The following is a 24298-nucleotide window of genomic DNA, read 5'->3' as shown; positions in this document are numbered from 1 at the left end:
GCATCGTACACTAACTTGACTAGGCATAATTATCACCAATTGGTAATAACAACTTAATGGGTTAAAACATCCTACTGTACTACATCTTGATGTTACTTTAGCTTTCTTTTAATCAACTGTCCAGTGAATTTTCCACCACCCTTTATAATGGAACTGAAAGACAAGTTTTATTGAGGCATCTAGAAGTCATTAATTCCTTCTGAAACAGGAAAATGGATCTAGAATATACTATGTACATTGTGAAAGATCATTAAAAAATAATTGAGACGAATAAACCTGAATACAAAGAATGAATGTCAATTTTTCAACAAGATAAAAAAACCTTAATATAAATTTAGTTCACCTTTTTCTTAAAGTTTTTTTTTTTTTCAAATAATGCAAAGAATGATTCACTATTTAAAGGCAAAACAGTATCTTTTTTCCATTGTGCATCTTACAAGAGTACTTTTTGTCATTACCTCTGCATAGGCTAGTGAAAGTGTGCGAGCATAGAACACTTGAGAGTTGTTTTTTGCAGTGAAAGGATCAGCTCCAGTCTTTTGTAATTTCTCCAGTTTCTCCTCTGTTGATACCAGCAACCAACAGATCAGCCACTCATATGCAGAAAGCAAGGCTATGTAACACAAAGAGGGAAATTACTTCACGGATAATAATTTTAATGAAACTAAAACTAAAAATAAAGTGTTATTATATTATTGGCATATTCTCTCAGTACTTGGACAACACAGACATAATAAAAAAGTGAAATACACAATACTGACGTTCCACAACAGTACTTATTTTATAGTTTCTTGTGATCAAATATAGTTCCATTGCTCTCTCTCGCTAATGTGGCAGCAGTCACTTCATATTTTCTCACCATAAGATAACATGCTTGTTGTACATAGTATGACAGATCCCCCTCCACATTCCAATGAGACCTTCCTCCCCTCTGGCACCAGTTATTCTGTCCATATAACAGAGCAGTTTATGCCAGAACTCACTTTTCTATTGTTTTGGCTTGTATGTTCTTACACTTTTCCTCTTTGAGTATAATGTAGTGTCAGATTTTCTTGTTCATTGCTTATTTGTGTATTTTTATTTGTAAATACCTGAATGAGTGGCTGCATTGTTAAAAAAGCAAGGTGGAACAACAGATCATATGGATAACACAGCATTACGATGCTAGCTGCGTGGCTTATGAACTTTAGTACACTTAAAACTGAAAGTATTGATTCCGAATTCTTTTTCTCTCAAGGCTGAGGGCAGTAAGCCATGGGAGGCTTAGATGTTGTGTGACAAAGTGTGAAAAGTAAAAGTCAAAGGTTCTGTATTCAGTCTGCAAATGGTCCTGAGACCATCTCTTCTGACAGTGCTTTACACATATTGTACAAAAAGATCATCACATTAAAACTTTCCAGAATGTTGATATAGGCATTTGATATAAATTTGTATGTATGCACTAAATAGAGTACTGCATAAGAAAATAACTGAGAAATAATTGTTGACTCAAGATAAGGTTGTCAAATGTAGACTTTCATACCCAAAAATGTCACATTTATTAAAATATATAGGGTATTATGTCTGGGTGCAATCCAAAGGATTTTTCTCATTATATATGGCTTTATATAAGACAAAACTGAACTCAAAAATTGTGGATTGTCAAAGGTGACAGCAATCTACAGGCAAGAACTATTAGGTTAGAATGAAAAATGGTAATGTATATTTTCTTGTAACTCTCATGATAGTGTGAGTGACTGTTCGAAAAAGAGAATTACTGGATTTTATTAGAAATTGTTATTGGGCTGTTACCCACAAAAGCTAGTCTTGTGCCAGGATACCGGAAGTGCTGAATAGCGACTAATGCAATGGTAAACTGCATTAGTAGTAGTAGTAGGAGGAGGAGGAGTTTTTGTGGTCAGTCTGAAAACTAGTCTGGTGTGGCTCCCTGAGTAAGTCTGTTAATCTGTGCATAACTACTACAATCCACACTAATTTGAACTTACTTACCATTGTCAGGTCTCGGCTTCCCTATACAATTTTTTCCCTGTGTGCGTAACGAGGATGTGATCTATCGATCATGTCCTAGTTTTAGTCAAGTTGTGGCATCACCTACTTTTTAACCCACTCTGATTTAGTACATCTTTGTTCGTTACCTAAACAACCTGTCTAATCTTCATCAATTTGCTGTAGCTCCACATTTCAAAATCTATGCTGATCTTGCATGAACTTACAAGGCCACACATCAGACAATTACCTTCGTAAAAGACTCTTAACATTTAAATTAACACTTTATGTTAACAAATTTCTCTTTTTCAGAAATTCTTTCCTCACTATTGAATATGCATTTTATTTTCTCTCTACTTTGGTCACTTTCACTTATATTGCTGCCCAAACAACAAAACTCATCTACTACTTCTAGTGTCTCACATCCTAATCAAATTCCCTCAGTGTTGACTGTTTAGAATAAATCTGTTACCACTGTTTTCATTTTGTTGATGTTTATCTTACAACCTCTTTTCAGGACACTACCCTTCCCTTCAACTGCTCTTCCAAGTCCTAAAAATAGATCCTCTTTCACCCAATACCGATAATTTCACATTCCACCTGATTGTTTTCCCACAGAGAATGGTTTGGGGAGAATACTTTTCTCACAAGTGAAGAGATTATCTGTGCAGTAAATGAGTATTGTGCTGAGGTGGAAAGCTAATAACTGATCTTCTTGTAGACAACTCTCAGAGACCTAGAGATTACTTGACAATACACTGAATACCCATTGGCATTTGTGGTTAGTAGTAAGACTTATTTTAGGATTAACTGTGAAATTCACAACCACAATTTTGTTAGTCACACCTTTTATAATTTATTTGAATATCTGGACTTCAAGCTGTAAATATCAGTCATCACCAACATACATATGAAACAGATTTTAAGTTTCCAAATACAGTTTTTTTTCCAGTGACATTCTCCAATAAGTGCTCCACAGTCTGCTTGACAGGTCAGAATGGTCAACGTAAGTACCTTACAGATTACTGAAGTATCTTCTGACAGTGATCACAGAGGAAGTAGAAAAACCATGTGACAAGAAGTAACCTGCAATGGCTGTGCTGCCTGTTAAAGTATAATCTGATACACTACATATCCACGAATACTCTGCATTATGATGGGATTTATGGTTACAATTTGAGAATAAATGAATCAATGAATTAATTAACTAAACAGTTTTTAAGGAAATAAAACACTGAATCTCACTGAAGCAAATTCACTCAGCTGAAGGATATTATATTGTGAAATAAATTTCTGTTTCTGCAAAAGAAGGCATTATTTATTATGAGACTTTCTGCTGTCAGGCCCGGTTTTCAGTTGTTTCTTCTCAGAGACACCTACCTGAGCAACCATCAGGCAGGCCATTTGAATTCACTGACTCATTTCATGGCCAGATCTGCCATATGGTCAAGAACTGAAGAATTGTGATACTGAAAGTGAGAGGCCTTTAACAGGCTTTAGTACCCATTGCACACAAATTAATTAATTAACTTAACCAGAAGATCAATTGCACCTAACCATAAAGGCCCCCAAACTCTGCTGTTAAACAAGTAAGCTAATGCTCACCTGGTCCATATACAACCACTGGACCTGTATAATATGTAACACTATACCGAATACCACATAGTGGATGCTTCTGGACCTACCTGCTTAAGTATTTTGGAGCACTGTTACTGATGATGTGATTAAATTGAAGAATTCTTGGTTTGTGTGTCACAGATTACACACTGAAGTCAATTGCAAATAACTCTTGGTAATACTAGAATTTTATCCACCTTTCAACCGTACTTTAACTGGTTCAATTTATAATTTTGTTCGCTCATTATACTCTGTCTCATTTTCTACATCTACATCTACATTGATACTCCGCAAGCCACCCAACGGTGTGTGGCGGAGGGCACTTTACGTGCCACTGTCATTACCTCCCTTTCCTGTTCCAGTCGCGTACGGTTCGCGGGAAGAACGACTGTCTGAAAGCCTCCGTGCGCGCTCTAATCTCTCTAATTTTACATTCGTGACCTCCTCGGGAAGTATAAGTAGGGGGAAGCAATATATTCGATACCTCATCCAGAAACGCACCCTCTCGAAACCTGGCGAGCAAGCTACACCGCGATGCAGAGCGCCTCTCTTGCAGAGTCTGCCACTTGAGTTTATTAAACATCTCCGTAACGCTATCACGGGTACCAAATAACCCAGTGACGAAACGCACCGCTCTTCTTTGGATCTTCTCTATCTCCTCCGTCAACCCGACCTGGTACGGATCCCACACTGATGAGCAATACTCAAGTATAGGTCGAACGAGTGTTTTGTAAGCCACCTCCTTTGTTGATGGACTACATTTTCTAAGCACTCTCCCAATGAATCTCAACCTGGTACCCGCCTTACCAACAATTAATTTTATATGATCATTCCACTTCAAATCGTTCCGTACGCATACTCCCAGATATTTTACAGAAGTAACTGCTACCAGTGTTTGTTCCGCTATCATATAATCATACAATAAAGGATCCTTCTTTCTATGTATTCGCAATACATTACATTTGTCTATGTTAAGGGTCAGTTGCCACTCCCTGCACCAAGTGCCTATCCGCTGCAGATCTTCCTGTATTTCGCTACAATTTTCTAATGCTGCAACTTCTCTGTATACTACAGCATCATCCGCGAAAAGCCGCATGGAAATTCCGACACTATCTACTAAGTCATTTATATATATTGTGAAAAGCAATGGTCCCATAACACTCCCCTGTGGCACGCCAGAGGTTACTTTAACGTCTGTAGACGTCTCTCCATTGAGAACAACATGCTGTGTTCTGTTTGCTAAAAACTCTTCAATCCAGCCACACAGCTGGTCTGATATTCCGTAGGCTCTTACTTTGTTTATCAGGCGACAGTGCGGAACTGTATCGAACGCCTTCCGGAAGTCAAGAAAAATAGCATCTACCTGGGAGCCTGTATCTAATATTTTCTGGGTCTCATGAACAAATAAGGCGAGTTGGGTCTCACACGATCGCTGTTTCCGGAATCCATGTTGATTCCTACATAGTAGATTCTGGGTTTCCAGAAATGACATGATACGCGAGCAAAAAACATGTTCTAAAATTCTACAAGAGATCGACGTAAGAGATATAGGTCTATAGTTTTGCGCATCTGCTCGACGACCCTTCTTGAAGACTGGGACTATCTGTGCTCTTTTCCAATCATTTGGAACCCTCCGTTCCTCTAGAGACTTGCGGTACACGGCTGTTAGAAGGGGGGCAAGTTCTTTCGCGTACTCTGTGTAGAATCGAATTGGTATCCCGTCAGGTCCAGTGGACTTTCCTCTATTGAGTGATTCCAGTTGCTTTTCTATTCCTTGGACACTTATTTCGATGTCAGCCATTTTTTCGTTTGTGCGAGGATTTAGAGAAGGAACTGCAGTGCGGTCTTCCTCTGTGAAACAGCTTTGGAAAAAGGTGTTTAGTATTTCAGCTTTACGCGTGTCATCCTCTGTTTCAATGCCATCATCATCCCGTAGTGTCTGGATATGCTGTTTCGAGCCACTTACTGATTTAACGTAAGACCAGAAGACATCAATAGCCTCTAACACCAATATTTTAGCTCCTGTGGTCAGATATGATGTTTCCCAAGTCTTTGGTGTGGTGTCACCGCCAGACACCACACTTGCTAGGTGGTAGCCTTTAAATCAGCTGCGGTTCGTTAGTATACGTCGGACCCGCGTGTCGCCACTGTCAGGGATAGCAGACCGAGCGCCACCACACGGCAGGTCTAGAGGGACTTACTAGCACTCGCCCCAGTTGTACAGCCGACGTTCATAGCAATGGTTCACTGACAAATACGCTCTCATTTGCCGAGACGATAGTTAGCATAGCCTTCAGCTACATTTGCTACAGCCTAGCAAGGTGCCGTATTCAATTGATAATTAATATTATGAAGCATGTACCGTAACGAGACATGTTCTACAATTGTGGATTAAAGTTAAGTATTATATCAACTACTTACTTTATTTGCTAATATTAATTCCTTTAACTGTTCCAGACCTCATGCCAGTCAGCATGTAATTAAACGCGTGCATTTCGGCCTCCTCTAGAAACAGTGTTGGCTCTTCTGCCAACACTACATTTGGCATACCTATTACAGTCACTGTTGAACTTACCGGTAGGTCTACAATTTACACATTATCTCATTTCTGGGACATCCTAATTGGCGAGCCTCTTCAGATGTCATTCAGTTTCTTTTTTATGTTCACTGGACTTTCCTCATTAGTAAAAGACCTGAAAAGGTTTGTCTGCTAGCTAAAGTTCAAAAGTTGGTATAATGCAGACACTTTAATGTGACAGTTTTAGGTGGCAGGTGTTTCGAACTGTGGTTGTGTCAAATACTGGTACAGCCTGGGCCTGAGCTACCTCGTTTAAGACACTGCCAGCCTCAGCAAGCAATAGTGAGGTAGCTATTACGAAAAGCTTTGCACTGTTTATTGCTTGTACTTTTCTTATTTTGACGTGAGTGAAAAAACTAATTCTGATTCATCACAGAGTTAGATTATAACCATGAATATGCCAGATCCTGGTGATCCTTCTGACAGTGTGTCAAGTTCTGATTTCACAGAAACAAATAACATGGGTGTAGGCTGGCTGTACCATGAGATGGCTTGTTTCCCTGCATTGCTCTCTCCTGTCTGGCAGTCAAAATTCTAGTCAGTTTAGACTTGCAGCCAACATCCAGTTTATAGTGTCTGCCCTCTGCACTATAGTGTGACCAGAAAACAAAATCTATTTACATATTTTGACCACAGTGGAAGTCTTCTCCTAACATTTTCCAGAAAAGGAAATACATGCACATTCATTCATATGCACACATGACCACCACCAGCTTGGACTGGCACTGCAGTCCAAGCTGCCAGAGTTGGCAGTTATGTGTAAGTGAAGTGTGAGTTTTGCTTGCTTGTGTGAAAGAATGAATGTGTGTGTATGTGCGTGTGTTTCCTTTTCTGAAGAAGGCTATGACTTAAAGATAAGTGTGTAACACCCTTTTCATTGTGCCTCTCTGCAACACAACATCTCATCTTTAAGGTCGGTAGAAATATGTCATTTTCCTTACATTGTTAATGTCAAGATAGACCTACTTGAAGGATCACAATGGTGTATCAGTATGTTATGATTTAATAATGTTTCAGAAATTAGGTGAATATGTAGCAATTTTCATATTCACATTTTCAAAGATGTTAACAATTTTCTATCAAGATTCAAGAAAACAAAAATTTAAAACATTTCAAAGAATACGATATTTTCTGGTGGCACGGAACCACAGTTTCTCCAGTTCTACAAGAACTCTTCTAAGATTATATTTTATATGTAGTGAATCACCCAAGATATTCCTGAACTCATAACCAACAGGTAAAATCAATTCTCTCCTGCTGCTTACGCCTGAGGAGTTAGTGCTGTACAGCAGTCAATAACTGTAGTAGAACACCTCAGTATTCTGTTATATATGATGGTAGTTTGAAATATTCAAAGAATTACCACCAAATGTCAGTGATAGGTGAGTTTCCCATGTAATAATAGGTCATACTTTGTGCATAAACACATAATGTGTAAATGCTCTGGGTTGAGACCTGTGGTGTGGATGTCTCTCTGTTGTTCCCATGAAGTGATTTGCCAAGATGGGAAAAAAATCAAGATTCAACCGGTGTTTATGAACTTTGTAAAGAAAAGTATGAAAGCAAACGAAATTCATTCCAATTTTCAGAACACAATGGGGGACTCTGCTCCTTCAATCCAACTGTTGCCAAGTGGACAATGAGTTTAAATTTAGTTGAGACAGTGCAGATGATCCAAATAGTGCCACCTGAGATGTGCCACTACTCCTGAAATTATTGCAAAACTGCATAAAATGGTCATGGAGGAAATCGACTGAAAGGCTGATAAATTGCAAAAGGTGTAGGGATGTTTTCTAAATGGGCATATCACATTTTTACAGAGGAACTGGATATGAGAAAATTATCTGCTAGATGGGCGCCATGACTCTTTGCAGGATCATTAACATAGAAGAAAACTGGTATTTGATTTATTGATTAGAAATAAAAAAGTACATGTTTCAGTTTCTTTTGAAAATTCAATTCCTAAGAGGTGAAAAAAGTGGATGAAAGATTTTATGAAAATTTTTCATTATGAAAGCATTTTGAAGCTAAATCTATAAAAATTTGTGTTTGGCTTCTCAGTTAGAAATAAAACATTAAGTGTTTCAGTGCATTTGGAAATTCAACCCCTAAGGGGGTGAAAGAAATGATGAAAATTTTTATGAAAAGATACTCTTACAGTAAACAATGGAAAAACCTATGCGGCGTCAACCTTCGTTAGCCACTGTCCGTCACTCCCCCCCCCCCCCCTCCCCCCCCTGCTCACATTCCAGTACTAGACAGTCCCTCTATACACCAACGCACACTCTTTTTTACTTCTCTCCATTTTTGCTTCCTACCTCCACCCACCTCTACCCTCTGTCTAACCTTCTGCCTGTCTGCCTGCACCTAGCTGCCCTATCCTCTCTCCATCTCATCCCTGTATGCCTCACAAGCAGCACTTTAACGTCTCCCAACCCTACCGTGTTACCCCTCCCCCTACCCATCCCTCAGCCTCCTCCTTACCTCCACCATCCAGATTGCTTCCCCATCACGTGCAGCCACTTGTAGTCTGGACTGTGCAGCCAGAGACAGTGGTCATGTCTGTGAGATGCGTTTGCATGAGCATGTGCATATGTTGTCGAATTTGGGAGAAGGCCTTTTGACTGAAAACTTACTTGTTTGACAGTCTTTTTGTCGTACCTATCTGTGACTCAACATCTCCATATATGGTGAACAGCAATCTAACCTTTTCATAATGTTGTTGTAGTAAAACATTTTTAAAATAAAAACTCTGAAAACTGGTAGGGGGTGAATGTTTATATGGAAATATCACCACAAGAGCTCAAAAGACAGGATTAACAAAAACCTCTGAATCCAAAGACCAGAATTGCTTTTTGACCAGAAGTACATTCAGAAAAGCCTATGCTTCTATGGCCTCAATTAGTATGAAACATTTAGAAGGTGTTGTAATTTGTGAACTAAATCAAAGTAAGCTATTTAACAATCACTGTGAAAAATAACTGTCTTTGTCAGAATTGCATAAAAAAGAAAGGTATCTTCAATACATTAATTTTTCAATAGGCTTAATATATGTTTATATAATTATTTTTGTTGTAATTACTATGAGAATAATCTTTAGTGGTGACAAAACAGATACCACATTTAAATATGATTTCATGTACAGGGGCATCAATTTGGAATGAGAGAACTAGTACCAGGTGTAAGGCTGGCACTAATAACTATTAAAATTTTAATACACTGGCTGCAGCTTAGTTTGTGTAGACTAGATACACTGTTCATAATGAGTAGATTCACATGAGCAATGAGCGTAATACCATGCAAATTCAGTTAAAGCAACAGGAAAAAATCTGTGCAGACTGTACACTCTACATGAGTAAAACAGAGTGTTCTAAGCTAGTTTTATTGATTAAAACTAATGGTATCATCTGTGTATAATCATAGCTCAGCTGCAGCATAAAATCCTGCTGTTCTCACGTACCTCCTGTCATGTAAACAGTTGTAGACATGAAACAAGTAACTATTTCAGTGAGAACTATGGACTTTAAAGCACAGACCTACACAGGCAGAATCAGTTAATGTAAATGTGTTTCTGGGTGTAGAGATCACTCCTGTAACATAGATGTTGGTGATTTTTTGTCCACAGCTACAGTGGTCCTCTTCTGGGTCTGCTGGTATGCTGTGTTTACATTTGAAAATTCCAAGACGCACTAGGCTCCACCAAGAACAGCACGGATGCTATGTGCATTGTGGGAATGTAAATGGCGGATTCTTGTGTAAGTGACAAAAAGTATACAATATTGAAATCAGCAGGCCAGTAGCAAGATGCGTCTGGGAGAATCAGTATATATTTGACTTGTGTATCACATCAAGTCAGCAGTGGCTGAACAATACAAAAACTAAGATAATAAAATGAAGCAAGAATTGCGTACTTGCCAAACAGGCAGGGATGATAAAACACAAGATCGAGGAGGCCATTGATATATTAAAACATCTGTTGTGACTCGCCGATCTTTCAAAGTGCCGCTGTGCAGTTACACACGTAACTGAGACATGCTACATGCGGCGCTGTCTGTCAGCGATGCAGCAGCCGCGCCACCTAAGCGGCCAGTCAGCCAGCCAGCGGCCGCTAGACTTGGACTCAGTGCTGATTTTACTGTTGCCATGTACACATGTCTTACTTTGTCTACTTGCTCTGTGACTTACATGTATTGTGTCCTCTTTGAAATATATGTGTTCAACTTGACGTTATAACAATTGGCGACAAGGTAGTAGATTTTTTCTTTTCATCGTTGAGCCCCAGGTTTCCATGCCTACTTTAGAGCAACTACTGCAAGGTCTCATTGAACAGCAAATGCTTCTCACATCGGCGATTTGCGATTTCATCGCAGCATCCAATGTGGGGCATCTCTCGTTGTTGTCTATACCTCCTTTTCCTCCTTACGATGAGACGGCAGAAGACTGGTCTGATTACGAAAAACGTCTGCGACAGCACTTCTTGGCATTTCACATCACGGATGAACAAACATGTAAGTCTCTGTTCCTTTCATGAATTTCACCTCAAATGTATCGGTTGTTGTCGCAATTGGCTCCTTTGAAAGATCCTGCATCTTTGTCCTTTGCTGACATGTGCTCACTTCTGTCAGTATATTTTCAAATGCATACGCATGTGGTAGCCTCTCGTGTTGCCTTTTATCATTATCAAAAACAACCACATCAATCCTATCGCGCTTGGGCTGCTCAACTTCACAGCCTCAGTAGGAACTGTCAGTTTGTTACTGAAGTTCACAAAGAATCCTACGCCGATTCCATGGTACAGGAAGCTATTATCTGGTCGGCGCCCGACGAAGAAGTTCGGCAACGTGCCCCTCAGTTGGCAAATCTGACTCTAGATGAAGTCCTATCCATTGCTCAGTCTTTTGAAATTTCTTGCGTCGCTGGGGCGCAAATAGAGGCGTGGGGTGACGTCGGGGAAGTACAACCTCCGTGCACTGTTGACGAAGTGTGCAGCGTCTCCCCGCCGGCCGACGTGGCCGCAGTACGCTCCCAAGCACAGCCTCGGCCTAACCGTAAACAAACCTCTAAGAAACTGCAGCAAAGCCCACGGCAACTTCCTTCACGTCTGCGGTGTTTTACGCAACATTCACGAGAAGATTGTCCACAGTGTTGGGCCGTGTGTTACAAATCCAAAAAGAAGGGTCATGTGTCATCCATTTGCAAATCTGACCGCATACCTGATGTTCATGAACGTGACACTGATTCTGCTTCTGTGTTGTCTGTCAATGGTACTTCTTCCCTTTCAGGGAAGTTATTCCTCACTGTCCAAATCCTTGGTCGGGATGTTACCATGCACGTGGATACTGGTTCTGCTGCCACTATCATTAATTCTCAGTTGTATCTTCAGCTGGGTTCTCCAATCCTATCACCTGTCACTCAGCAATTACGGATGTACAATAAACAGAAGATTTCTCTCTTGGGACAATTTAATGCTGAGGTACCTTACAAATCCGTCATTCGCACTGTTCACATATTTGTGATCAACCAGAGTAATGCAGAGAATCTTTTTGGTTTCAATGCTTTTTGCGTTTTTGGGTTCTCCATAGATGACTCTGTCAATATCGTCTCTGATGCTATTCCTTATGCTCAGTTGGATTCCTTGTCGACGACATTTTCATCCCTTTTTTCTCCTGGGTTAGGCCGTGCAAATGACTTTAAAGTTCATATCACGCTCAAACACACTGCTCAGTCTAAGTTTTTTCGGGCTCAGCCCATTCCTGTGGCCCTTTGTGATCGGGTAAAACGGGAGCTGGATCGTCTCACTAATTCAGGGGTCTTGCTTCCTGTCACTTCCAGTGAGTGGTCCTCTCTTGTCATTGTCGTTGCTAAGCCCAATGGTGATATTCATCTCTGTGGCAATTTTAAAGCCACTGTAAATGCTCAATGCCTCATCGACACTTACCCTATGCCCCGACCTGAAGAATTGTTTCCTAACTTGCTGGAGGCCAGTATTTTTATAAAATTGACCTGTCAGAAGCTTATCATCAACTTCCTCTCAACACTGCTTCCCGGCAGTTTCTGGTCCTTAACACACTTTTGGCCTCTATCAATACCAACGATTGCCATTCAGGGTTTCCAGTGCCCCTGCTCTCTTTCAGCGATTCTTGGAACAATTATAGCTCTCCCTGTCCCCGAGTGTATCAATTACATGGACGACATTGTTGTCACTGGCTCCACCACTGAAGTACATCATCAGAATCTCTGCACACTTTTTCATGTCTTACAGACTGCCGGTCTTAAGTGTAATCTTCAGAAATCACAATTTTTTCACGCATCTATCTTGTACTTGGGGTTTCAACTCTCTCGGGATGGTATTCGTCCGCTTCAGCAAACTGGCACTGCGATCGATGCCCTTCCTCGCCCTAAATCTGTTAAGGAACTGCAGGCCTTCTTGGGGAAAATAGCATACTATCACAAGTTTTTATCGTCTGCGGCTTTCGTGGCTCAGCCATTGCATCGCCTGTTGCATAAAAACGTGCCTTTTCACTGGTCCATGTCACGCGATGCGGCTTTCCGGAAATTGAAGACTATGCTGAAACAGGCCCTGTGCCTGGCTACTTATCGACCTGGCCAACATCTCGTTCTTGCCACGGACGCCTCTCAATTCGGGGTTGGTGCAGTCCTTACGCACCGTTTTTCTGACAGTTCTGAACAGCCCATTGCTTATGCCTCCAAAACGCTCACGGATGCCCAACGAAAATATTCTCAAATTGAAAAAGAAGCTTTAGCCATTATTTATGCTCTTCATAAGTTTGGTGTTTTTCTTTATGGATCCAAATTTCACCTTGTTACAGACCACAAACCACTTGTTTCCTTGTTTCAGCCATCAACGTCGCTTCCCGACAAGGCTGCACACCGCCTCCAGCGTTGGGCTCTTTACTTGTCTCGTTTCAATTATGAGATTTATTTCCGGCTGACAGCTCAACATGTGAATGCTGATGCACTGGGGACCTGGGTCCTGATCTGGCATTCGATAGGGACGAACTTTTGTGTTTCCACCTTGATGCTGCCGAGCAGCGGGTTGTGGACGGGTTCCCCATCACTGGGGACCGGCTGGCGGTTGCTACGGGTTCTGACCCTACCCTCTCCCGGGGTTTATGCTCTATTCAGAAGGGGTGGCCAGATCGTCTGTCCACTAAGACTTCTGATCCATTGCGGAACTACTACACTTTGCACTACCGCCTCACGGCTAGGGATGATGTTATCCTCCTTTCCACCGACAATGCTTCGCCGCGTGTTGTGGTACCTGCGTCTTTGCGTGCATCAGTCTTGCACCTCCTTCACCAAGGGCACTGGGGTGTCTCTCGCACAAAATGTCTGGCGTGCTGTAATGTGTACTGGCCCGACATCGACTCTGAAATCACACACATGGTCACTGCCTGCGGCCGTTGTGCGTCACAGGCCACTGCCCCGAAGTCATCTTTGTCACCGTGGCCTTCGCCTGAGAAGCCCTGGGAGCGTATTCATGCTGACTTCGCGGGACCTTTTTTAGGTACTTATTGGCTACTCGTAATTGACGCCTACTCTAACTTTCCTTTCATTGTCCGTTGCACGTCACCTACCACCGTGGCAACCACAAATGCTCTAGCTTGCATTTTCTCTTTGGAAGGCCTTCCCTCTTGTTACTGATAATGGTCCGGAATTTGCCACTTCCGAATTAGTGGATTTTTGTGTCTGTCACAGCATCATGCATGTCACGGCCCCTCCGTTCCATCCACAGTCAAACGGTGAGGCTGAACGACTGGTCCGCACATTTAAGGCTCAGATGAGGAAACTCCTGACTTCTTCTGTTACTGATGATGTGTTTCTCCAATTTTGTGGCTTCTTACTGTTTCACCCCCACGGGCGACCACAGCCTGGCTGAGCTCTTACATGGCTGACAGCCCCACACACTACTTCATCTTCTGCGGCCTTCCACCCCATGGCCGCGGGTGCCTTCGCTTGGCCGGTTCACCGCCGGCGACCTTGTATGGGTACGGGGATATGGCAGGTGACCAAAATGGAACTCTGGCCACATCTTACGACACCGTGGCCACCGCCTGTATGAAGTCCAGACGGACACGGATGCTGCAGTGCGTCATTCGGACCAGCTTCGGCCTCGTGTACCGGCAATGCCTGTTCCGAATGCCGCTACACCACCTTTGGCTCCGCCTGACGCTCGGGATCTTGGCATCTCTCATTACTCACAACGCAGCCCTCTCACCATCATCTCAGTGCCAGCACAAGAACGGACGCCACCAGGAGACATGCCCTTGCAGGAACCGGATGACCATCATCTGCCGGAGCAACTCCACTCGCCTCCTTCTCCTACGGATGCCGACACATTGCCCATGTCTCCTGTTATAACAACCGGACTTGCCGCAATGAGCAGATTGGTGCATGGGGCCCTAGCAGATTTGACCCCCACGTCTCCTGTAATATTGACCCGTTATCATCGGGGACACTTCCGTTCGTACGAGAAGCCTCGTCCTCGAGACTTTACGGCCAGTCAAACAACACCTATGGACATTAGCAATCTACAGGCCATCTCCATCAAGACCAGTGCAAAAAATTCAAAGGGGGGAAAAGTGTTGTGACTCGCCTATCTTTCAAAGTGCTCCCATGCAATTACACACTTCATGTGGATCCCAAAAGGACTCAATGCCCATGGATGATCAGTAAAGCGGCATTCCATAGCTGCAAGGGCAATGGTATGGTATGTGGGGGAAGTGGGAGACACAAGGAACATACACACCTACACAAAGATGAAATGCCACAGGATGGTAAGTGGCAGTTCACCAGTCTCAGCTCAGAGACTGGATTTGGTGCTGGTCCCGTAAGTGCCCATAGCCAGCCAGATCCTCTCACACGTAGAGCATCAATGATCTTCAGGTGAGAAGACCTTGCTGTCCCTCCACAATCTGTGGCTAAGACATAGCGCGTTCTGTACCATCACCATTTAGGTATGGCAACCACGACAGATTCGAGATAAAAATAAGGCCCAGAAACATCTCAGAGTCTTTAAAAGGGGAAATAATGTCCCACATACACAACTCAGGTAAATTAAAAATATAAGTAGAACGACTACATTGAATACATACAAACTTCTCAGCACGAAATGTAAAACCAGTCATTGAGCCCACTCCTCAATCTCTTCACTTTAAGTTGCAACTGACAACTCACTGCTGCAGTATTGGAGGATGAGCAGAAGACTGGATAAGGAGTATTGGACAGAACTCCTTACCTTGGACGTTATACTCTCAATGGCTATGGCAAAGATGGTGACATTTCAAACACTACCCTGAGGAACACTATTCTCTTGCAAAATGCTATCTGACATTATGTCACCAATTCTGTACCTAAAAAGGTGTCTTGAGAGGAAGGACCAAATGAAGATGGGGAGATGGCTATGAAAGCCCCTTTGAGTAGCTCACAGAATATTGTGCCTCCAAGTAGTGACACATAATCTTAGACAAAGTTTTTTAAGTAGGAAAGCCTGATAGATTTTCACTCTAGCCAGGTCAGATTGTTAACAGCTGATCGACATATCCTGAATCCACACCGAGAGCGACTAAGGATTTGATTAGTCTCTTAATGTCCATATCAGACTAAGGTTGACCGCATGCTCTAGGGTATTTCCCACAAAGCTCTTTAAGCTGGAACACATTCAGTCCAATATCAAAATTGCCTCTCACCACGAGTCTGGAAATTGGTCTGTCAGTCATATCAAATGGTTGTTGTTGTTATGGTCTTCAGTCCAGAGACCGGACTGATGCAGCTCTCCATGCTACTCTATCCTGTGCAAGCTTCTTCATCTCTGAGTAACTACTTTAATCTACATCCTTCTGAATCTGCTTAGTGTAGTCATCTCTTTCTCAATTTTTACCCTCCACACTGCCTCCAATACTAAATTGGTGATCCCTTGATGCCTCGGAATGTGTCCTACCAACCGATCCCTTCTCCTAGTCAAGTTGTGCCACAAATTCCTCTTCTTCCCAATTTTATCCAGTGCCTCCTCATTGGTTACGCGATCTACTCATCTAATCTTCAGCATTCTTCTGTAGCACCACATTTCAAAAGCTTCTATTCTCTTCTTGTCTAAACTATTTATCGCCCATGTTTAACTTGCTTACGTGACTACACTCCATACAAATACTTTCAGAAAGGACTTCCTGACATTTAAATCTATACTCGATGTTAACAAATTTATCTTCTTCAGAAACGCTTTCCTTGCCATTGCCAGTCTACACTTTATATCCTCTCTACTTTAACCATCATCAATTATTTTGTTCCCCAAATAGCAAAACTCATCTACTACTTTAAGTGCGTCATTTTCTAATCTAATTCCCTCAACATTATCTGATTTAATTCGACTACATTCCATTATCCTCGTTTTGCTTTTGTTGATGTTCATCTTATATCCTCCTTTCAAGACACTGTCCATTCTGCTCAACTGCTCTTCCAGGTCCTTTGCCATCTCTGACAGAATCACAATTAAAACACAGTAAAAAGATTTGCCCTGACACTGTTTGCAAGTACTGCAGCCTACTGTACTGGATTTGGGAGCCTCATCACGAGCAACAGACAGTGCAGAATCCAGCTACTGAATGGAGAATGGGCAGTTGTAGGACTCCAAATTGGTGGACTGGATGTCCAGCTTAACCGTCTCCATGGTGGTATCATAATGATGGAACACTGGATCCTGGCTGGCAGTAACGGTAGCCAGTGCAAAATGCTCTGCCATTGTCTGTGCAATGTGTCCAGGTGTTGTTTGGAGATACCAATGTTTCAACAATGCTGTTTTTTTAGGTAATCGACTGTCTTTAGCAGAAATCCTCGTGATGACTCCCATACTACTGTAGAACAAGTGGAATGGTTTATAAGTGTCCAGGAACACTTGCCATGAGCTTTTATTGCTCTCCTTGATAATGCACCGAGCCTGGGCCTTTGCCAATCAAAAGGCTGTTTGGTTTTTCTGCACTTGTGCGGAATGGAGAGGATGGCATAGACACACACCAGAGCAAACAGGCCACACTATTCAGACATGAGTATTACCAGCAAGAAACTATCACTTCTGATGTTCCTATGTCAGGAAAACAGGTATCTACACTCCATTTGCTGATAACTGCCAATCGTGGCTCATGCTAAATGGGACAATGGACAACAGTAGATCCCATTCTTCCTACCACAGGAAACCAACCTAATAATGTTTCCCACTCCTTTTACCATGGAAGACCAATCACATCAATAGTTTTTAAACCTGCGGCATAATGTCATGCCAAGTAGAGGGATTCTGATGAAATATCTGTACCTACATACATATTCTGCAAGCCACCGCATGGCCAGGTACCACTACCAGTCATTTTCTCTTATGATCCACTCAAAAATGGAGCAAGGAAAAAATGACTGTCTATGTGTCTCCATACAAGCCCTAATTTGTCTTATCTACTCTTCACATTAGTTCAGCAAAATATACACTGGCGGCAGTAGAATCATTCTGCCATCAGCTGCAAATATCTGTTCCTTAAATTTCTCAATAATGTTTCATGAAAGGAACATCATCTTCCCCGCAACATTCCAATTTGAGTTCAAGAAGCGTCTCTTAATGTTTGAATGTTGATCAAATGTTCTGATAACAAACCTAACAGCACGCATCTTAATTGTTTCGATGTCTTCCTTTAATTCGACCTGGTGAGCTGCACTCTTCCAGTAGACTGAACTTATAAAAAACATATATATTATAACTTTATTTATAACTTTGTGCACACACGCACGCACACACACACACACACACACACACACACACACACACACACACACACACACACACACAAAATATAATTGGACTCATGATAACACAGTACTCCAGTGAAAAGCTTCTATGATATTGGCTAAAGTTTTGGTGACAGTTATTTTACAAGATATGGTTATACATTCAGAAAACTTTTATCTATACTGCATTTATGAACAAATTGTAACAGCACAACACACCACAAACATTTGTACCTTCATTTGTCTCCTCCATTCCATTCTGTAATTGACATTTTCAAGTGTGTTTTGGAAGTGCAACAACCTAAAATAATATTTAGATGCTACTATGCATTTGAAATTCAACTGAGAGTGCTGAAGAAGAAAGTCATTCCTCCATTGCCTTACTCTTCCCTCTATTTCACTATAGTTTCTCTAGAAGGGAATGTCTAACCTGATACTATATTATTCAGCATTAACCTTTTAGCTATATTTTAAACAAACTTTAACCTAAACCTTTAATGATGCATTATTTCATTACGATATCATCTTACTTTTTGGACTTGTTGCCTCTTCAACAGATACAGCCATAAATCTACTTCGAAGAATATCTGCAGCATCAGCCAAGAAAGAAATGGAGTGGAGCGGCGTTTTAAATTCATTGGGGCTGCCCTTGCCCTTCCTCCATAACTGAAGTAGCCAGTTACTTGTCTGCTGTACAAGCACATTGTTCTCTCCTTCATAAGTGCAGCTTGCATCAGTGTTGTTGCGAATTTCTCCAAGTGTAGATACTGAAATAGGAAATCATTAGAAAGCAAGTCACACATCTGCTGTTCCTAGCCTTGTATTATGATTTATATCACAATACTGTCAAAAGATAACAATTTCTAAGGTTACCTTTCAGATAACCATAGTGACCACAAATATCAATGCACTGTTTAAGACCATCTCGTGCTATCCACCCTGTTAATGGCTTGGCAGCAGATGACAGGGCATGAATTTCAGGACCTAATGCTGCCTGAAAACAAAGAAAATAACATAGTATGTAAGACTAAGAGCAGGATTAGTAAAAACAGTTATTCTCTAGACCTCATTAAGAAACTACAGTACACAGATATATCTGTTGGTTATTTCATATCATATTTTTTTCAGAAATTCTTGAATTTCAATATACTGTTGATTTTTGCTTGTCAAATCCAACACAAAACCTTCAAACGGAAGCACAATACACATCATAGCATAAAATGTAACTGCTATATTATCGCAAAATGTCTTGTCATTATCACCATAACACAAAAGGAACACAAATGATGAGCTACATAGAATAAGGATTGTTTATGTGATTGCTACAGTAAGAGTAAGCAATGAGTACTTCCTACAATTTGCTGAAATAAAGATAGGAGATATGCTCAGAATATCTTTAAATGCATAAATTCTGAATACTGTGGGACTATGATTAATCTCTGTCATTCAGTGATGACGTTCACAACACATCAATAAATTGAAATTTATACTACTACTACTACTACTACTACTACTACCACCACCACCACCACCACCACCACCACTTCACTTCTCAGACATCATTATTTTTTTATGTATTCACATTGATAAAATAACACCACAGCTTTAATGGATGTATACATAAAAATAATACATCACATGATATAGAAATAAAATTAAAATAAATATACTTCAGATAACTATCTCAATATACTGGAACAGGATACACAAAACTAGTTTTAAAAAATCAAACAATAGACAACAGAGTTCAGAAATTTATTTGGACCAGAACTGCTTCAGCACAGGCGATACACCAAGCTCCCACTTATCCAAGTGCAGTTTATCCAGCTCGTGGATTATCTGTGCACAGTTCGTCTTGTGGATTACCTGTGCACAGTTCATCAATTTTTGAAGAAAATAAAACATAAAAAAGCAACAAAGCCTGAACTATCCTGTTATAATTAGAATGAATATTTTTCTTTTAGAATACAAATTTCTGGTTGTGAAGACATAGGTTACAACGACATCTGTCAGTGGTTAAGCCTACGAATTGGGATTTTGGCAGCAAAGTGGCCCAGGTAGTGTATTACACTTTTGTGACCTCGCTGCACAAATACCTGTAAGTTAGTCTTAGCCCGCTGAAAAAGGACAATTATAATTGAGTGACATCTGCACAAACAACTGGAAATAAAAATTGTATTTCTTGTTTATTGTCATAAAGAGATTAGATACCTTTCTCTTGGCTGTGCAACAAGGTGTGGCCACATAATGCAGCAGCATCTCACAAGTTGCACTATGCACATCTCCCAGGGAATTGCTAGTGCCCTGGATACTCCACCTGAGATCTGAAGGCTCCGCAACAATGATTATGATTCCATGAAAGAGTTACTCAGTGAAAAAAGATTTTTTTAAATATGAAACAACGGAAATTCCAGGTGGGAATATCAACAATGTAGGAAATGATAGATTGCTACTTACCCTAAAGAAGACACGTCAAGTTGCAGACAGACACAACTAAAAGATACTCACATGTAACTTTTGCCAGTAAACACACACACACACACACACACACACACACACACACACACACACACACACACACACAATAATTTCCAGCCCAAGAGGCAGGAGCTGGTAGTCGTGTGTGCATGACGTGTTCTTGCTTGTATATTATTATTTGCACGATGATTCTGATGGTGCAATCAGATTTTCAATATCTTTATTAGTTTAAAGTTTAGTATGTGACTTTAAATTATACAAGTAACTCCCAGCAACGAATTTCCAAAATCTAAATGGTTCTTCTGATTTCGTCAATCTACGTGTCTTTACAAAGCTATTAGTGTAAACCTAAACTGGTATGAATTAATTACAGGCACGTAACTTAAATAGTACATTAGTTATTGGAGGTCAAAGTGGTCCATTACTATCGATCGCGTCAGGCCATAAGTACTCCACAGTTACACAAAAAAACGGTAGCAGCATGCTTATAAATATATTTATTTGTCTATGTCTTTATTTATATCCAATATATACTATTCATGAAGAAATTGGTTAAATATTTACTGTGTTTTTGAAAGCACAGAGACATTAGGCTACTGGCCTACCATCTGTTCTATTCCTTTGATATATGTTTATTTAATTTGTTTATGTATCTAATAATGTCTGTTAGAGCATGTTTATGGTCCATCTGTAGGAATACTTATTTAATTTCAAGTATTTAAATGTAAATCCAGTATTTCGTATGTGTTTAAATATGTTTGTGAGTGTATATCAGGGTGGAGACATGGAGGGAGCGCTCTAGCCAATCACAGCACCCGTTAGTGGTGAGACTGTATGGAAGTGGGCAAGGAGGATGGTTTCCAGAGAGGACACGGGGAAGTTCTGGAGAGTACGACACTGGGCACGGGAAGTGCTGGACGCAACAGACACACAGTCACGGGAGGGACTTTGAGAGTGTTGAGCGGTTTACGTGTGGTCGCGGCAGATAGAAATATTTCATAGTGCTGACTTGTACACTTGTGAGATTCCCGTGGCTTCTACAGTGAAGATGTAGTGGGTACTTAAAAGTGAATATCTCACGAGCTTTGCTGTTATTCATAACTAATTACGTGCAGTAGGAATCTATTGTTTCCCTGTTATTCAACTTACATTTTATTTAATTGCTGGACACCAATAAGTGTTTTCAAGAAATATACTGCATTCTCAAAAGTACTTCTACTATTGTACTCATCATTTAAAGTAATTAAGATAGTACCTGCAGATTTTATTTAACTGCAATTTTTCATTTATAAATTTATATGTTACTTTCATAATTCACAATTGCCGAGTGATAGAAAACTTCGACCATTTGATTCATGTGTGTATTCTTATCATATACTGTAGACTCAGCAGTATTTGGCCTGTAATGCGGCAACTACGTATCCCAGCACCTAGACAACAAAACCAGCCAAAACTTTAATATTGAAACTCTGAGTCTGAGGGAATGCATTCTATTGGAAAGCCTGCATGGTTCAGGGCAGCTCTCCACACTGGTCTGTCTCTTGCACGTGTGCTCATATGTGCATAACTACTGCACTTACACAGTCATTTAAACCTACCTATTGCAGCTTTGGTCTTTCCTCAAAATTTTTTGCTCCCCACAATTCCCTCTGCTACCAAATTAGCTTCTGTATGAAGAAATTATTCTCTAAGTAGATAGAAATTGATGCAGCAAACTTGTGGACAAAAGGCCTCAGTATCTTAGGCAAAACAACAACTGTGATGCAGAGTTTCTCATGTAAGTAAACAAATACAAATGACTGTTTGACAGAATAGTTAATCAAATAAATCTGTCCCAAATGCCACAAACAAATCGAAGGCTGTATAGCAGACTGTCAAGACTCAACTAGGTGCTGAGGAAACAACTCATTTTAGTCCTACATTAAAAATTGATGGGAAAAGTGTTACTAATGCCACCCGGACCTGTGATTAATTTGACAGGTACTTTAAAGCTGCAAATAAAATAGATGAATTCTCTCCTCTTTATATAGACCCCAACAGACTGCAATATACATCTGGAGAATTTAAATTTACTCATGTACCTTGTTATAAAATAGCTAGCATTACAAAATTCGAAAAATCTGAAATTCCAACAAAAATAATTAAGGCTGGATGTCATAATATTCTGCCCCAACTTTGCTACAGAGTAAATCAGTTATCTTATGAGGGTTGCTTCCCTGACAGGGTGAAATATGCACAAGTTTAACCTATTCATAAAAGAGGCAGACTGGATCAGATTTCTGCCCAGTATAAATATTATCAATTTTTCTAAAATATTTGAGAGAACAGCATGTAATCAATTAGAAAAGTCTAAAGAAACTCATAACATTATTCTGAATAATCAATGTGGATTTACAAGGGGCAAAATATTGTGCTTACTAATAACGAACCAACCACTAAAACAAGCAAATGTCTTGATAACATGCTGTGACCTCACTAAGGCATTTGAAATGATAAACCACAAGCTGCTGCTTCGTAACGTGTCTGCTTATGATTTCTAAGGAAAATATTTCTCATTCTATTTCGAAACTAGGAAACAAAGGGTAGTTACACAACAAACCAGTGAGAGAGTTTGTTTTAGATGGAAGGAGATACAAGCAGATGAACAACAACCAGGTTCAATACTAGGCCCAAGGTCCACTACTGTTCCTGTGTTACATAAATGACATGACATGGCAGATAAATACAGAAACAATTCTGTTCACAGATGACTCAATGGCAACAATTTGCAGGGGGAGGGGGTAGGGATTCAGTAACTAACTCTAAAAGATCTTGAACCCTGAATAAACACTAAAACGAAACTGAACCTTACAAAAGCACAAACTGTCCATTTCAGGAACAAACAACTACCTGGGAATGACAATGGCCATGAGTGTGTGTGTGTGTGTGTGTGTGTGTGTGTGTGTGTGAGAGAGAGAGAGAGAGAGAGAGAGAGAGAGAGAGAGAGAGAGAGAGAGAGAGAGCATGCACACACTTTGTCTCTCGTCTGATGGCGGACTTTGACAGCTGATATTTGTCCAACAGTCTGTATTTAAATGGTCCTTTCTGGCATTCAATGACTTCTCTTCATTGTGAGTGGCAGCCTATTCTAATTTGTATTGTTATTCCCTTATGGATTTTCCACTGTTTAAACTATTTGCAGTGCTAGGATCATCTTACAATGACACAGGATTTGTCATCATAATACAATGAAAAAAGAAAGCTCAAAAAATTTACACACACACACACACACACACACACACACACACACACACACAGGATATATGTTTCTATGGTGGCAGTACAGGTGTTGGACTGTGGCCTTGCTGAAGTAACCTTCCCAGCTTGTGCCTGAAATGATTTAGGAAAACTATGGAAAAGCTAAATCAGGATAACCACACAAAGTACAATGTTCTTTCGGCCACACACAATTTGCACCAGATAACTAATATAAAACACAGTTTTGCATTGTGTCACTATACAAGCTACAGGCAACATCTCAAGTCTCATGGATGGCTGAATATATATCATAGTTCAGGCCTGGCCAAGATTCGCACACCAGGAGTGTGCTTGCACTCCACGAGTGCATCTGAGTCTGGTCAGTCTTCCCCCGCCACTATGCTATTCTGTGCAGTTGTGTGAGTGAGGCTGCACATGCAGGAAACTTAGGAAGATGTGTTTGCAACACAGTAGGAGTACATTACATAGTGCTAATATGGTAAGCGGAACTACAAAAACCTTTACATACAGGAATTTAAGTTGTGATGTCTATAAATTTATATGCATTTCATTGTATCATATGTAATATATCTATGTGATACAGTCAATCGCATG

The 24298-nt window shown here is 40.6% G+C and overlaps 1 protein-coding gene across 6 annotated transcripts in view; it reads right to left on the bottom strand.

Moving 5' to 3' along the window:
• Positions 1-24298, bottom strand: part of LOC124612379 (peroxisomal acyl-coenzyme A oxidase 3-like) — a 143056-nt gene that overhangs the window by 55154 nt on the left and 63604 nt on the right. For all 6 annotated transcript variants that reach the window (XM_047140550.1, XM_047140553.1, XM_047140552.1 and 3 more), the window contains exons 9-11: positions 18842-18962; positions 18499-18735; positions 459-613 (exon numbers count right to left, since the gene is read on the bottom strand). In XM_047140550.1, the coding sequence (XP_046996506.1) occupies positions 459-613; positions 18499-18735; positions 18842-18962 (513 nt within the window). The remainder of the gene's footprint in view (positions 1-458; positions 614-18498; positions 18736-18841; positions 18963-24298) is intronic.

This window comes from Schistocerca americana, chromosome 4, assembly GCF_021461395.2.
Source record: "Schistocerca americana isolate TAMUIC-IGC-003095 chromosome 4, iqSchAmer2.1, whole genome shotgun sequence".
In the NCBI taxonomy this organism is placed as follows: domain Eukaryota; kingdom Metazoa; phylum Arthropoda; class Insecta; order Orthoptera; family Acrididae; genus Schistocerca; species Schistocerca americana.
Note: the sequence above shows the minus strand (reverse complement) of the source record. Positions and strands in the feature narration are given on the sequence as shown.